This window comes from Tachysurus vachellii, chromosome 17, assembly GCF_030014155.1.
Source record: "Tachysurus vachellii isolate PV-2020 chromosome 17, HZAU_Pvac_v1, whole genome shotgun sequence".
Taxonomy (NCBI): domain Eukaryota; kingdom Metazoa; phylum Chordata; class Actinopteri; order Siluriformes; family Bagridae; genus Tachysurus; species Tachysurus vachellii.
Window position 1 is genome coordinate 7,769,272 of NC_083476.1, and position 15,488 is coordinate 7,784,759.

General features: G+C 37.8%; 1 protein-coding gene across 1 annotated transcript; it reads right to left on the reverse strand.

Annotated features, from left to right (window-relative positions):
- Positions 1-1,736: 1,736 nt before the first annotated feature.
- ark2ca (arkadia (RNF111) C-terminal like ring finger ubiquitin ligase 2Ca) lies at positions 1,737-13,958 on the reverse strand. Its single transcript, XM_060891565.1, has 8 exons — positions 13,716-13,958; positions 5,291-5,480; positions 4,917-5,042; positions 4,664-4,790; positions 3,807-3,911; positions 3,610-3,705; positions 3,403-3,506; positions 1,737-2,240 (listed from the first exon to the last, which is right to left on the reverse strand). Exons 1-8 carry the CDS (start codon positions 13,825-13,827, stop codon positions 2,123-2,125), a joined length of 978 nt encoding a protein of 325 aa, XP_060747548.1. The 5' UTR covers positions 13,828-13,958; the 3' UTR covers positions 1,737-2,122.
- Between the last annotated feature and the right edge of the window lie 1,530 nt (positions 13,959-15,488).

Here is a 15,488-nt window from a genome sequence, read left to right on the forward strand (position 1 = left end):
CTTGAATTTCTCATTGAAGTGAAACCTTTGCAGTTACAGGATTCTGCTTTTGTATTATTCGTATTTGTCAGTGAAACAACAAACGCTGGCAAAAAAAAATAATAACTTCATCTTCAGTAACTATTTTATCCTGTTCAGTGTCACAGTGGATACAAAACACATCCCAAGTACACTGGGTACAAGATGGGAATACACCCTGCAAGGGACACCAGTCTATCGCCAGCCAGCATGCACACTTGAATTCACACACTCTTTCACACATAGCAGCAATTTAGCATAGCCAATACACTGGTCAGAATGTTTGGGAAGGTGGGAGGAAAGCAAAAAACCCATCAGAAATCAATGAGGGGAGAACGTGTGACACTCCACAGAATAGAAGTCAGATTCAAACACAGGACCATGGAGTTGTTTGAACTCTTTAGCCAAAAGCATTAGATATATATTTTTTATATCTGCAGTCTTACAATCGTTCATGTACCATGACAATTTGTCTAAATGCAAATGTTAAAAGTTCAAAGATAAAGCAACATAAAAAATAAAGGTCTCAGTCCTTGTTTTGTCCCCACTGCTTGTATGCAATTGGTGGATGCTCCTCCATCACAGCACATTCTAAAACAGTTGTTCTAGCAAGACAGCATAGCAACCAACATAGCAACCAGCATAGCGACCAGCATAGCGACCACGAGGGGAGACCCGTCACACACACAAAAAAATAAGCACACACACAGTTCAATGTACAAGCTCTGCTGCCCCTCCCCTCCCCTCTCCTCCCCCCACCCCCCAAAACACTGCATGTGTAAATACCAATAATAAATAGTTTAACCATGGCAATAAAGCACCAGAGTGAGCCTGGACGCTTTAGCTACGCTCACATGTGCTTCTTCAGTAGGCATTTTGGGTCAAAGATCATGGCAGGGTTTCACACACGCACACACACAAACACACACACGCTACATCAGTCTGCTAGTGGTACAGATCATCACAGCTTAAAGGGGCTAATTTACACTCATGCAGAATTATTTTTTACACACACACACACACACACACACTCAGACACACACACACACACACACACACACACAGACACATTGCGCCCAAACACAGAGGCATGCAGCTACTACATTGGAGAGCCCCACCCCTATCACACCCGCCAATCACAATTTCCCCATGTTTCCTAACTTCCTGAATTGGAAATGTTGTGTGCTGCCCCGCCCTCTTTTCAATCATTTCTGACAGATGCTTCTGTTTGTTTGTTTTTTTTGCTATCATTTCTTTGTTGTTGTTTTTACTGATATTTTGGCTTTTCTATAAGCATGTTAGTGCACAGCTAACTAATTTATATGATCCTCCAAATTGAAGCACACATACACACACAAGGTATGCAGTCTCACACATACGCACTACACTGAAATAGCTGCAGCTTGAAAGAAATATGCACACACCTGCTCTCAAGCAGCAGTTAGGCGTATGTGTGTTGTCTGCAAGCTCTGACTCTTGCAGACCCTGACTAGAGCTTGTATAACATCTTTCATTAGGGGCATGGCTTTAGAATCACACACTTACACACTCACACACACACTCACACACACACACACACACTCAGATGCTACTAATACACACACACAGAAAAGATTCTCTTACTATCATCCTTACATTACTCTGTAAAACCTGTGTGTGTTGTATGGCAGAGAACAGTAATTGAGTCTCATTCTTTTAGTACAGTGTATGTATGTATGTATGTATGTATGTATGTATGTATGTATGTATGTATGTATGTATGTATGTATGTATGTATGAGATGTCCTAATGAAGTCTATGTTTGTGACTGACTTGATGGATTGTGTGTGTGTGTATGTGTTTTAAATGTAAGGAATACTTCTTAACTGACCCTGTGTCTATAGGCAGAGAATGTAGGCCTCTATGTACACTAGAGTGTGTGTGGGTCTCTATGCTTAGGCTTTTGATGGCATGAGTATAAACAGGTTTTGTGTCTGTGAGTAGAAATCTTTAAACAGTTGACACAAGGTGTGGTTTCCTGTGCTCATTTCTGAGCTGTGTTTGTGTGTCTATGTGCTTCAATTCATAAACGTGAACTGAATCATTATGTGTGTGTATATGTGTTTCAGCTCTCAGGTGTGAGCTGTGTTTGGATGTCCACTCTGCATATGGGACACTTCCTGCTGGTGGCCAGCCACTGATCCACACACACCTGATGAAAGAGGTGCATGCAGGGTAATCGCCTAAAGAGAGACAAAGAGAGAAGAGAGAGTAGAAATAAAATAATGATGTAGATAGAATTTGTTTTTTACACAAAACAGTAAAGAAGCAAAATTATCCGCCAATGGAATTAAGCGATATAAAGCTGGCACTGTGTGAAAACAGCTATAGAATTTTCAATGTATAGAATTTTCAATGTTTACCCTTATTAAAAATATTTTAACCAATTCTGGGGAGACCATGAGGAGAATCCATATCCACATAGGTGTGTCCGAAATCACATGCATACTACGTACTGCAACGTGTATAGTACGTCATTTTGGACATGACTAATGTTGTTTCAGCAAATTACTTAAAAGTATATTATGTACTAACTTGCATGGATTCTATTGTCGTTCCTATCAAAAAGTGTCCTGATTGAAACAATCAGGATTAAGTCTTTTTTTTATTATACTATATCTACATTCAAATATACACAAAACCCCTTAAATCATTTTGTGTAAAGCAACAGATTTAGAGTAAAATAGGAAATCTAGTAAATTATGATTATGATGATTGTGATTAATATTATAATACCTAAAAAGAGGTAGTTCAGTGGTTCACATACAAAAACCAGAAGAGTTAGTTCAAGACCCAGGGAGTTACTGTTACCCTTGAACAAAGCCCTTAAAAGATGCTCCAAAATGAAGACTTCAGACATTCATTCTTTCATTCTAACTTTAGTCCATAAAGTTTGCCTTCACTCAGAAATAGAAAACTTTCTTTGACATGAGCAGCAGCTGGTTTTCAAAATTGTTTGAGTCAAGACTCGCTCTTTGGGGACTGAAGTATTCCTGCAGTGTTGCGTTGTTGTAATTTAACTGGAACAGGTCGCAGGTGGTCTGTTCTGTCCCAATTAATGTAAAACCAATTAGCACGGTTGTGTGCAGTTTCATTTGACATTGATTTCATTTGTGAATTTGATTGGATGTCTTAAAAAAAGAAAAAAGAAATGGTAAACAAGTAACTTAACAACTGGCATGGGCAAGAGAAAGACAGACAAAAAAGCTTGGTATATCAGGTTTGTAATTACGAATGAAATGAAAATCTAAGTATCAGAATGTATGTATAATTCAAACTCTTTATGTTGAAAAAAATCAGTTTTGTCAACTTCAGTGTAAGAGTTAGAAAGTTTGCGTTTCATACCGGACATCTTCGCCATCCTCCAGCATGGAGAGACATATGGTGCATTTTTCGTCCACGTCAGACTCCTCCTCATCATCACACAGCTTCATATCTAATGGCTTCCGCTGCAAACACACAGTAATGTAGTTAAGAGATGACGGCCTACATTGGAGGAGTTGGCGATTTACGTGTTGTATTTGTTCATTCCTTGTGTGTGTATGCATGTACCTTCTTGTACTTGTGAGGGAAGGTAAACCTCTCAATGGTGGTCTGGATGGCTCCTCGGCTCACGCTGCCCAAGCGATCCTCCAGCTGAAGCAACTCCTAACACACACATTTATCAGCAGGTGCGACTTCAAACGCAGTCATTTAAATTTGTTTGTTTACGAAGCATTTTATATAAGGTGCATGCTTGGGTGCATTACCTCGTAACTCTCCCGTACAGCAGAAGCATGTCTACTGGGGCTTAAACTCTGCAAAGCCAGTAGGTGCAGCTGGGGATATGGATAATTCCTTACCTCGTGGACAACCTGCACATGCATGAGCACAGTTAACCACTAGAAAAATGTCACATCTGGGTGGTTTAGTTACTGATCAGTACTATAAAGTCGCAACTGTAGGGCCCTTGAGCAAGGCTCTTAATTCACTATGTTCCTGAGGCACTGAATGAAGGTTAACCCTAACTTCCTTACACGAAAAAAAAATTCACTGTACTGTAATGTATATGTCAATTCAAGTCAAGCCAAGAAGCTTTTATTGTCATTTCAACCATATTTAGCTGTTGCAGTACACAGTGAAATGAGACAACGTTTCTCAAGGACCATGGTGCTACATAAACAAAGACAGAGCTATAAGGACTTATTAAGTAAGTCCTAGGTACAAAAAGTGCATATGTGATAAATACATTTTTTTTTCTGCTTGGACCTTTTGTTTTTGAGTATTTGAATGGATCCACATGAACAGCCTTAAAAGTGTACTTCCTAAAAACAGTTTCTGGCTAAATCTTGTCCACTGTTCATTGGATAATCTCACCTGGATATTGTAGGCATCTCCTTAAGTATTGCTCATGTAATTATCAAAATTCTTAAATTTCACAAAAAGTTTCACTCATAATGGGTATCCTTTCAACACACACGGTCCTGTCTTTATATTAATTTGCTTAGGAAGAATAATCGTTTATTTTTATTCTTAGCCATTGTTTTTACAAATAGTACTTTTAGTTAAGAGTCATACTTACATGCTTTTCTACTCACATTTAACATGTAACACATTAAGTACTCACCACTTGTGTAGATGAAGTATTCCGAGGGAAGTGGTGCATTCTGGGAGAGGCTAGGTAGTGCTGGTAGGGTTGTGGAATCTGCTGCAGCGAGTACTGATGGGACAAACCAGCTTCCACGCTCAGATCCCTGACAGAAAAGCATCACAGCCATGACAAGAATTAGCGGCAGAATGCACTGATCAGTGCAGCTAAATAATCAGTGCTTGAAAGTATATGCATTTGTGGATGAGTTTTATATTTGTCTAAAACTCACCAGTCTGTGCCCTCTGCCAGGTATCTGGGCTGTTGTGTGATTGGCTGAGGAATGTGCATGGGTGGTGAATAATCATATCCTGGGCGTAACCGGTGTGTGTTGAGAGGAACGCGCTCTTGTGTGCGTCTGAAGTAAAAAAAAATAAATGAATAAATTATTATTAATAATTTGTGATCTATATGACAACATTTTTCATGTGTGTTCATGTGCTGGTGTTACTATAAATATGTATACCTAAGCTCCTGTTCTATATGTGTGTGTGTGTGTGTGTGTGTGTGTGTGTGTGTGTGTGTGTGTGTGTGTGTGTATAAACCCTTTGTGCCTTTGCACTGTTGTAGCTTTTGTGTAAGGGATGTGTATGGTGGTGTGTGTACCTGCGCTGCAGTAGCTGCTGCTGTATGAGGTATTGCTGCTGTAAGGCCTGAGGTAGGAAAGTGGGTGGGACTTCCTGGTACTGTGGGGCCGCGAGGCCAGTTGGCGGGAATTCAGTAGGAAGCGGTGTAGCCAGGTGGAAATGTCGGCAGGATGTAGCATGGCTGTGTTGGTGCCTGCTGAAATGAGTACCTGCACACAACAACCAGGTTACTGAGTCAGAATAATCATTCAGTGACCAGTCCTACTGGAGTTCAGCACCAATATGAGAATGGCCAATCAGAGAGCACAGACATGCTCAGAAACTGCATGCCCTTAGGATTACCAGATGCTCAATAGTTTGGTTCTGTCATGAACCATATGACACTAGTTACCAGATGTAACAGAAACATAGACATCTGCTGGCCCCTGAGGGCTGGGCTGTGAAACTATGCTCTAGTGGATTTTGTCAATTGCAAACTGAAAAAAATAAATTACATTTAAGAAAATGTGTGAAAGTGAATAGAACGATATCTCAGTGAAACAGTGATGTTAACTGTCACACGATCAAGAGATGAACAGAAGACATTATACTGACTATCATTTTCTATTTTAATAATTTTTTACTGAATTTTTAGTACTGCATGAAAACATGCTTTCTGCTTGCTGCTATAATCTAGGAACTTCTGTCTGTGATTATTAAAGTGATAGATAGATTTTCTTGTTAATCTATCTATGGTTAGGGTCTGTCTGTCTGTCTGTCTGTCTGTCTACCTAATATATATTGCTGATCCTATCATAATATCATTCACAGTTTAAAGCTTAAAGAAAGAAAGATGCAATTTACTTGTGTTTGTTCAAGTTACCAAAAGCCAAGCAGTGAAAAAAAAACATGGCTGATGAAACTTGAAGTGGACTTTTAAGCCCCACTCACTACCCACTTCTACTATCCTTAATGCCCAAGATAATAGGGTTTGTTTTATTCGTAGCTCCATGTATACACACTGTCAACATTCAGAGAAGAAATATAAATCCTACACGCTATTGCAGACAAAATGTCTCATTTGATTACATCCCTGATGCTGTAACTATAGCACATGCATCTGAATACCAGCGCTTGCTGCATTACATTACAAGACAGGTTTTTAATGGTTTTAACTAGAAGAATTAATTAGTGTTCATGGATGGCTGATAATCATTTCAGAATTAGGGTCACTGACAAACCAGAGAATAATAAAGACCAGTGCAATGCGGTCATTTAACTGCCATGCTACAAGCACAATATTTTGCTTTGCACTAGAAAGAAAATATAGACTCATCTGACACAAATGATATATTTACATTTACCAGCAATTTGGTTCTTCTACTACATCAGGATATGGACTAAGGTTGCATAGACTATTCTCTGGAAATTCACATACCTGGTCTTTATTAATGTAAATAATTACTAAATAATTACTCTGGTTTCCAGGCACCTAAACATGTGGGAATGAGAAATATCTCTCACTTGGCCAGTGGGCTAGCTAATAATTTTATCATTTATTTAGCCAATTTTCTGTAACAGTAACACCAAGTGTTAGATTGTGAGCTCAGCTGAGACACAAAACACTCTGATATGTTGAAGGAAGAGTGAGACAGAGTAAGAAAGAACGAAAGAGGACGAGCCAAGAAAGGCCGTGGTTTTGCAGGTGCTGCTTAAAGTGACTGTAAGGTTTGTGTAGGATTCGTCCTATGTATTAAGCTGTGCTGGATTTCAAATGTGAATTTGGCATCTGGCACCAAATTGATTACATGGGACAAAGTTGTATTTGACTTTCAGTATTATATCTACTGAATCTATTGTATTAGATCACAACATACTGAATTACCTTTATTTGGTGAATACTGGTTAGAGATGAAGGGCAAATTTTAAAAAATTATTACAGTTCCAAGGTGTAATGAGGAATATAGCTGCTTTAATCCATTAAACCAATTTCAGATAAAATGCTCCTGAAGAACTCATGACGTTGAGATACTGTATATACATTAAAAGTGAACTGTGTGCTACTGAACTCTTTAATAAGTCAAATGAACATAATGAACATAGAAATTTGTTATAAAATTAACATTTATAAAAATGTAAATGTTATAAAACTTAAGTTTATCGTTATGTACATTTAACATAAATATTGACATTTAATCACTTTTCAAAAAAGGACTCTCTCATTGTTTAAATCTTTGTTTTAAACCTCTGACGCTAACGTTCACTACATTTAACGGGATGCAGTATACTGCACTATAAATGTGAGTGCAGGGAATCACTCGCTCCATAAAGTCGGAAATGCACAAAATAGAACTTACCTGCTTGAACTTTAGAAGTCAGAATGCAATCGTTCTCTGATATACCTTTGTTATATATTATTGTGGTGCATACTGAATTGAGAGGATTTTTGTGTTTAAAAAAGTGGCCAATTTCAGAAAATGGTACTCGTGGCAATGAGTGAAATTTTCACAGGCTCATAGTAACTGAAAAATAAAAGTATAAAGTCTTAACATTCTTTAAAACATTCTCTTAGTATGTTTCACAGTACTGTAGAACAAACATGCACACTTCTAAAAAGAAATATGAAAATGTGCTTCACTATCCTTCTGCAGCGTCTCTCTCTCTCTCTCTCTCTCTCTCTCTCTCACACACACACACACACACACACACACACACACACACACTATATATATATATATATATATATATATATATATATATATATATATATATATATATCTTTAAAAACAATTTAACCATCTTGATATTACGTAGTTTTACAAAATATTCATTCCTTTGGGTAATTTCAATATTTAAAAAAAAGGTTTTTTGGTATAATATCTGAACAGGTTCTATCTACAAACTCTGGTGTTATGTGTCTTTATCTGTCAGCCATTCATCATCAATGATGAATATAAGATGAATGCAACACAGGATTAGCAATTACTCTCCACTTCCTGTTTACACTCTGACTGAAAAAACAGCCTTCAAATCTTTTTAAAAAGTACAGTAAGTATATAAAACAGGTAAAGTACTACCCTACTGCACTGATTGGGTTTAAAATGTTCTGGTACACATTTCTTAATTATTATTATTATTATTATAAACAATTTACAATGAAATATATATTTTACTCATTGTAATCATAATGGTCTTAATAGATTTAAATGTCACTCATTACCTTATACTAGTTTTGTAACCAAAACCTTCTACAGTGCAAAAATGTAATAAAGAGTGTCATTGTCTTTACCCCAATAATTAGTGTATTCATTCATTTATTTATTCGTTAATAGTATAAGTTCATATAAGTGTTGTGGTGGACCTGAAGCCTATCCCAAGAAAACAGTAATACACCACAGATTGGATGCTATTCCATCATAGGGAGTCTCTCTCTCTCTCTCTCTCTCTCTCTCACACACACACACACACACACAGCACACAGGCAGTAACACAAACTTAAACTGAGGACCAGAGCTACCTGTTGCCCTTCCACGCCACCACTGATTGCATACCAAACGAAAATAAATGATATGAATGACTTGGTTCAGGCAATTGATAAAATCAAACAAACAACGGGTATATTTTTTAGTTTTTGCTTATTCACTACTTTTAGATAAAAGAATGTTACACGTCTGTCTGGCCACGTTACTTTAGGTAGGAAAATCTGAGTTCAACTAGTTAATTTTATATATAGCTGAAGTAGCAATGCAGTAACTTGAATTGAAAATTTACAGTAAGTGCTGCCTTCAAATTTGGCTACTGCCTTCAAATGTCAGTTTAGACTACTTTTTCCTTGGTGGCATTTGTTCCATTCAGGAGAAGAGGAGCAATATAGTTCAACAGGTCAGATAGGAGAAACTGTTCAAAGGGCAGCCATCTCAAACACACCACAAAACTTAGTGGTGATTCATATGAAATCCTGTTTGTATTTTGCCAAAGCACGTTAGAGACTCAGTGTACAGAAAGACTTAGAGTCTTTGATAAAGCCCTGTAATTGGTAGAAACCCAACACTACTCATCACCCTGAGAACACCATCCACACAGTGAAGCAAGGTGGTGGTAGCTTGATAACAAGAGTTAATATTGGCCTCTTGGTTGTTTTTCTGATAAAAGTTTGTTATTTGTTATGACCAAACTCTGTCCTGGACTTCTTTTGAGAGCTCCTTGTTGTTAATGGTTGTTTAGGTGTTCACATGTCTGTAAACGGCAAGGTACTGTGGTGTGAAGGTACCGCTTCATTCCAAGATGTTAAATACTACATTGCTTTGCAAAAGTATCAAAACAAACAGCATCATAAAGCCAGCTGAGCTATAACAAGTCCAGGCAATGGTCTGGAAAAGTCCCAAACATTTCACTGTGCACAAATAAAAAAACTATTTTAAATTAGATTATATTTTAAACAGGTTAGAAGTCCATGAAAGGCCCATGAAATGTCCCATGTAAGATGGGGATTAATAAGTGAAGTGACAAGAGGCCAAAAGAAACTCGGATGGAAGGTGTTCACCAGACAACCACAGCCTCGACACTCCATAAATCTGGAAAGCTGGACTGAAGAATAGCAAATCATTTGAAATCCTTACCAAAAGACACACTAGTATCTTGTTACCAAAATTGTTAATCCCCCTGGGAATGCCATCCTCACAGTGAAACATAATGATGGTAGCAACATATTTAGAATTTTCCTTAGTCTCTTAATTTGCTTCTCTAATGCCATCCATACTCTCTCACTGACTTTTTGGTGGGTAGCCTCTCTAGGCAGAGTTCCTCATTATTTTTTAGATTAGTTCATAACCGTACTATAATTTATAGTTTCCTTGTCACTGTTTGATTAGGTGCAGTCTCTAAACAGATACTGGGGTGTTCGAAAAGCAAGTGTATTCAAATTGAGATGAGTCACTTTAATCGCACACAGGTAAACTCCATTCAAGTAATTCTGTAACTTTTGATGGCTGCACTAGAACAAAATTACATTGTTTTTCAGCAACAGGCATTCACCTGTACTTTTTTCTTTACTTTTTTTTTTGAATTTTCAAATACATTTGCAAACTGTATTGGTGTCCACAAACCTTTGGCAATATAGTGTATAATCGTAGGTAGGTCCGTTTCAATTCCAGATTGTAACACTATAAAATGTTGAAAAGTTCATCCTCTATTATTGAACTTTCATTTTTTGAAAAAAATCACTTGAATACTGTTTCTCTTTTAATGATACAGATCGAATTGCAGACCTAAATGTATGAAAACCATTATTTTGAAATTCAGAATGAAAGCATTCAAACCTTTTAGCCATGTTTGTAACACAAAGGATCACATGCTTGCAGAAGAGCGAAATAGGTAGATAAACTAAGGAAATAAAAGAGACAGATGTGAATGGAGATGTTTGTGGACTAAGTGGATGTGAACAGATCACCTATATTTATGTGACGGTAGGTTTCCCATGATTCAGCTTAGCAAGTGAGAGGAATTGAGAAATGAATATTGGGGAAGGGGCCAAAGAGGCCAAATAACTGGAAAGGGATGGGGTTTGAGGGAAGGTCACATGGAAATCAGCAGAGAACACACTGAAGGTTAAGGAAAAAAACTACAGTCTTTATTGGAAAATATTAGTATGAGTGGAACCATGTGATACGAATAATAAGAAGAATATTTCCATGCAAATAAAAAGAAGAGCCAACCATGCTCCATAAGGTTAAAACAACAGAAGCAGCATCCAATGGGTAGATGTGTATACTACAGCACATATCAGTACAGCAGGACATCTCTACACAAAGATACATTGGAGTTTGCTGTTCAAATGTCAAAAGAAACAGAATTTTTAAATAATGAAAAATAAATATGATCATGCATTGAAGAGCCTAATACACAAACAGAAAGCCAAGAACCACAACCAAAGAAATAGACATTTCAAAACTCTAGGAAGATTTCTACAGTAGTGCAATTCTAAGGATTCCTGTAATGTGGATGGCGTTCACCGTGGCCAGGAGCGAGGCACTAGACTGGTTAGCAGAAATAACAATAGTGTAACACTTGGGGTGCTTAGTTCAGGTAAACAGAAAATGTAAGTAATTTAGGGAATCTCTAGCCAAGAGCTTTAACGTTAAAGCTTCCTGTTTGGTTTTCATTTAGCAAAGCCTTCATTTTCAGCTTTTATGATTGTAGATGACTTAAAGTGACATTTGGCATGAAAATGATGCATGTGAGACTGTCTTTAAATCAGAGAAAACACTTCTAGGTCAAACAAGGTCAAATACTGCTTACACTACCAAAGAAAATGGAATGCACTGGAACTGGAGTATATCTGTTTTTAATGCTCTAATGTCACTGACATCTTGACTCTTTTTGGTCACATGGTGTTGATTCGTATGACAACAGATCTGACAACACTGCTGGTTGCAAGCCAAATCAATGGTTATATTAACATCCTCTGTCTAATATACTATGTTTATAGTAGCTCATTCCCAGGGACATTCACATGGCATATTCTCCATATAAACTAAGTGGAACACTAAACACTTAAAAAAAAGCAAACAGTTTTTCCAGTTAAAAAAAAGAAGAAGAAAAACATAACCATTTACATTGTGTTATTCTGCACTTTGTAAAAGCCTGTAAATTTTCTGCCATGGGAAAGTCTTTGGGACAGAGGATGAAGCATAATGACTGACTACTTGGTTAGCTTTGCCTCTTTTTTAAAGGGCATGGTGATCTTTTAATCCCTCCTGCTTTGTGGATTGCAACAAAAGTGTGAAGTCTGAATCTTTCCATTTTACTTCTGCAAAAGACCTCAGAAATTGAAAATGCTTCACTAGAAATACTACTGGCTCTCAGATAATCTGAAACATTCAACAAGGCTTGCGCTATGGTAATAAATAATGCCAATGTAGTGCTTTTTAACACAAACAGCTGTAGCTCAGTGGCTACCATTTAGTGCTTGTGACAAAGGTCTGAGCTGCTGATCTCACAACCCTGAAAAGACAAGATAAAATGACTGATCTCTGCTTTGTACGAGTGGCTGGAAGCCTGGCTTTGGCGACAGAGATATTTTAAATAATAAACACCGATTTGCTCCGGGCAGGAAGCGAACGCATCCACTTCACAGAAATTTACAGGCTGGAAAAAATAAAATAAAATAAAAATAAAAATGTAAGGCTATATGCCATTGCTGAGAAAAATAAATGGGACAATCACAATGATAATTGTAGACTGCTACAATGGGTTATCATTAACAATGACAGTTTTGAAACCAAGAGAGCGGCGTCTTCTCAAAAAGAAGAGAAAGGAGTGTGTTATTCTGCAGTCGCACACAGAAGGATACTGGATGAGTGGGAAGAAGGTTGGTTTTGGTTTTTAAATGCCAATGTCGTCTTCGGATGGAAAGAGGGGATGGAGGCAGAGGGAGGCAGAACACAGGCAGAGAGGCGATCGCTATAGCTACACAATGGAAGAGGGGAGAGGAAGACAGAGAGAGAGAGAGAGAGAGATAGAGAGAGAGAGAGAGAGAGAGAGAGAGAGAGAGAGAGAGAGAGAGAGAGATGCGGCATGTAGCGGCGGCCTCCAGACTATGGAACAAGGAAAAGGGTAAAAAAACAAGAAAACAGAAAAAACAAGCACAATGAAATGCTACTGCATGACCTGTAATAGTAGGTACATAGTAATAATACATCAACTGCACAGATCCTGAACGTCAAAGATTCAACATGACCTTAAATATCAGTTTCTATAGGATCTTTTCTTATTTTCTGAACAGATTCATTGGTGTAACAATGAAGTCGTCGGTTTCTATCAGAGTCTTGTGGGGTTTTGTGTTCAGTAGCATTTTTGATGGTGGATTTTATGATGACAGCCTTCAATGCGGTGCTCGGTGTTAAATAATGGAAACGGTCACCAGAATTGGACTAAAGACGCGGTCACTTCTCTCCAAATAATACTGAAGGAGTAAATTACATCTGGGAAACAAAAGATGCGGACTGCAGCGTTGTTTATATAATTTATATATGTTTATACACCCTGAGATCAAAATGAAATCACGGTATCAGAGGATTTGTTCTAATTTACAGTGATTTTTACATGTCTACGGTATAAACTCACAATAACGTTGGATGTTTATAGCAGGTTAATATCGCTATAGTGGGCAAAAGACACTAAAACAAAACAAAACAAAAACGGTTGTATCAACGTCTGCTAACGTTAGAGAAGCAGAGCCAGTACAGTGTTTCATTTCCCAACGGCTGACTGATTTAGGGCACTAGGTAGTGTGCACGCGCCGCTACGACAGACCCTATGTAGTGCACTTAGTTTAGGTAGAAGAAAGCCGTTTGGGATTCGGCTTCTGTCGTTGCCGTTGCCGTGCGCTAGCTCGTTCCGTCGCTTATTTTAGTAAAGAGTGTTAGTAAGAGTAATGATCATATTAAAAAAAAACATAACGATACCTCTGCTTCTTACTGAACCAAACACCGGAAGAACCAGATATCCGACATGAACTAACACCATCCTGACTCCTTTTGCCCATGGACGCCTTCGGCTTCTCAAGCGCAGGACCATTCAAAACGCAGCTGCCGAGACGCCGCGCGCACAAAGAGAGTAGCAGCCAATCAGCGACCACTTACTCGTCTTCTGGAAGCCTAACGTCAACCAATCACAGTCGTCAGAGCCCCGACCGACTCTGCAGTCATTCAGCAGGACCATTCTAAATACTGCAGTCGAGAGAAGCAGCTGCTGCACGCGCAAAGCCAGCAACCTCCAATCAGAGATCAGAGATTTACTTCCGGCAGCTCCAGTTTCGACCTATCGCGTCGCTGCTGGACAGCGCAGTGTGTGTGTGTGTGTGTGTGTGTGTGTGTGTGTGTGTGTGTGTGTGTGTTGGTAAAATTGCCATAGAGCCAAAAATACAGCGTGCTAGTGTGAATGACGTCAACTGTGTGTGTGGGTTAAAAGAACACCGAGGAACCTATTGACAATGAACGACAAATGATTCAGTTCTAATCAACATTTTAAAGAATAAAGCCAATTTCCAGCCAGGTAAAGGACGGTTACCCCACAATATAACATGTACATTATTTTAAGTGATGAGCCATTTATAGCTATTTGCTATATATAGCTGAAACTACTGTAAATAAATAAAATGATAACATTTAAAGCCTGTTGAACAGAAATGTCCAAAGGAAATGGGAGAGGTGGGCTTCCCTGACCATAACAAACCCCATATGGCCATTGTGCCCATCCCCCATTCCATTACACACACACACACACACACACACACACACACACACTCACACTATCATATACACACTCACAGAGGTCTGATTATCTCTGCTCCTTCTGTTCAGTCTGCCAGACGCAACACATGGTGCACAACCCCCTACACACACACACACACACACACACACACACACACATACACAATCCTGATGCCGTTCTGAAACATTATTAACAAAGAACGAAAATAATGAACTTTATTTTACTGTCTGCATATATTGTAGTTGCAGCTGTGTAATTAAAGCTAGTAGTAATTAAGCAATTAGATTTTGTCAGTACATTAACACACAAATAACCATAGGGACAGTTTTACCGTGTTTTTGTTTCTTTTTTGTCTCACTGCTGGTTATTTGTGGTTTCTTAAAATTACCACAGACATTTTGATTCACAAAACACCAAATTAACAGAGGGCCTAAAATATCAAAACAGTGAAGTTTTGTATGTAATAATCTAACATGATTTAGTTTTTTTTTAAATTTTATTTTATTATTTTAAAATATGTTTTAAAAAGTTAGATAATTGGTTTAAAAGTATTTAAATGAGTAGTTTTGTTATTTTGTACCATATATAAATAGTAGGAGACAATTAAACATTTAGTTGTGGAGGTAAATATCTAATTAATTGCATTTCATTCCTATACAAAATGCTAAGTATAATTTTGTTATATTCTTTACCTTAGTTTCGTATTATTTAAATTGAATAACTGTGCTTTTAATTACATGTACAAATGCATAAAAATATTTAGACACAAGAAGTATGGATTACGAATTGCAAAATCCTCTAAGTCTCACATCTAGCTAATGACTGTAAAATATATATCAGCCAGTTTTGCTCAGTTTAGCATCAATACCTTTCTGTTTAGCATCCAGTCAAGTTTATCAATATATTAAACGAAGCTACTTACTCGTGCTACATACATGATTTAAAACAACATCGCTATCTGTGTA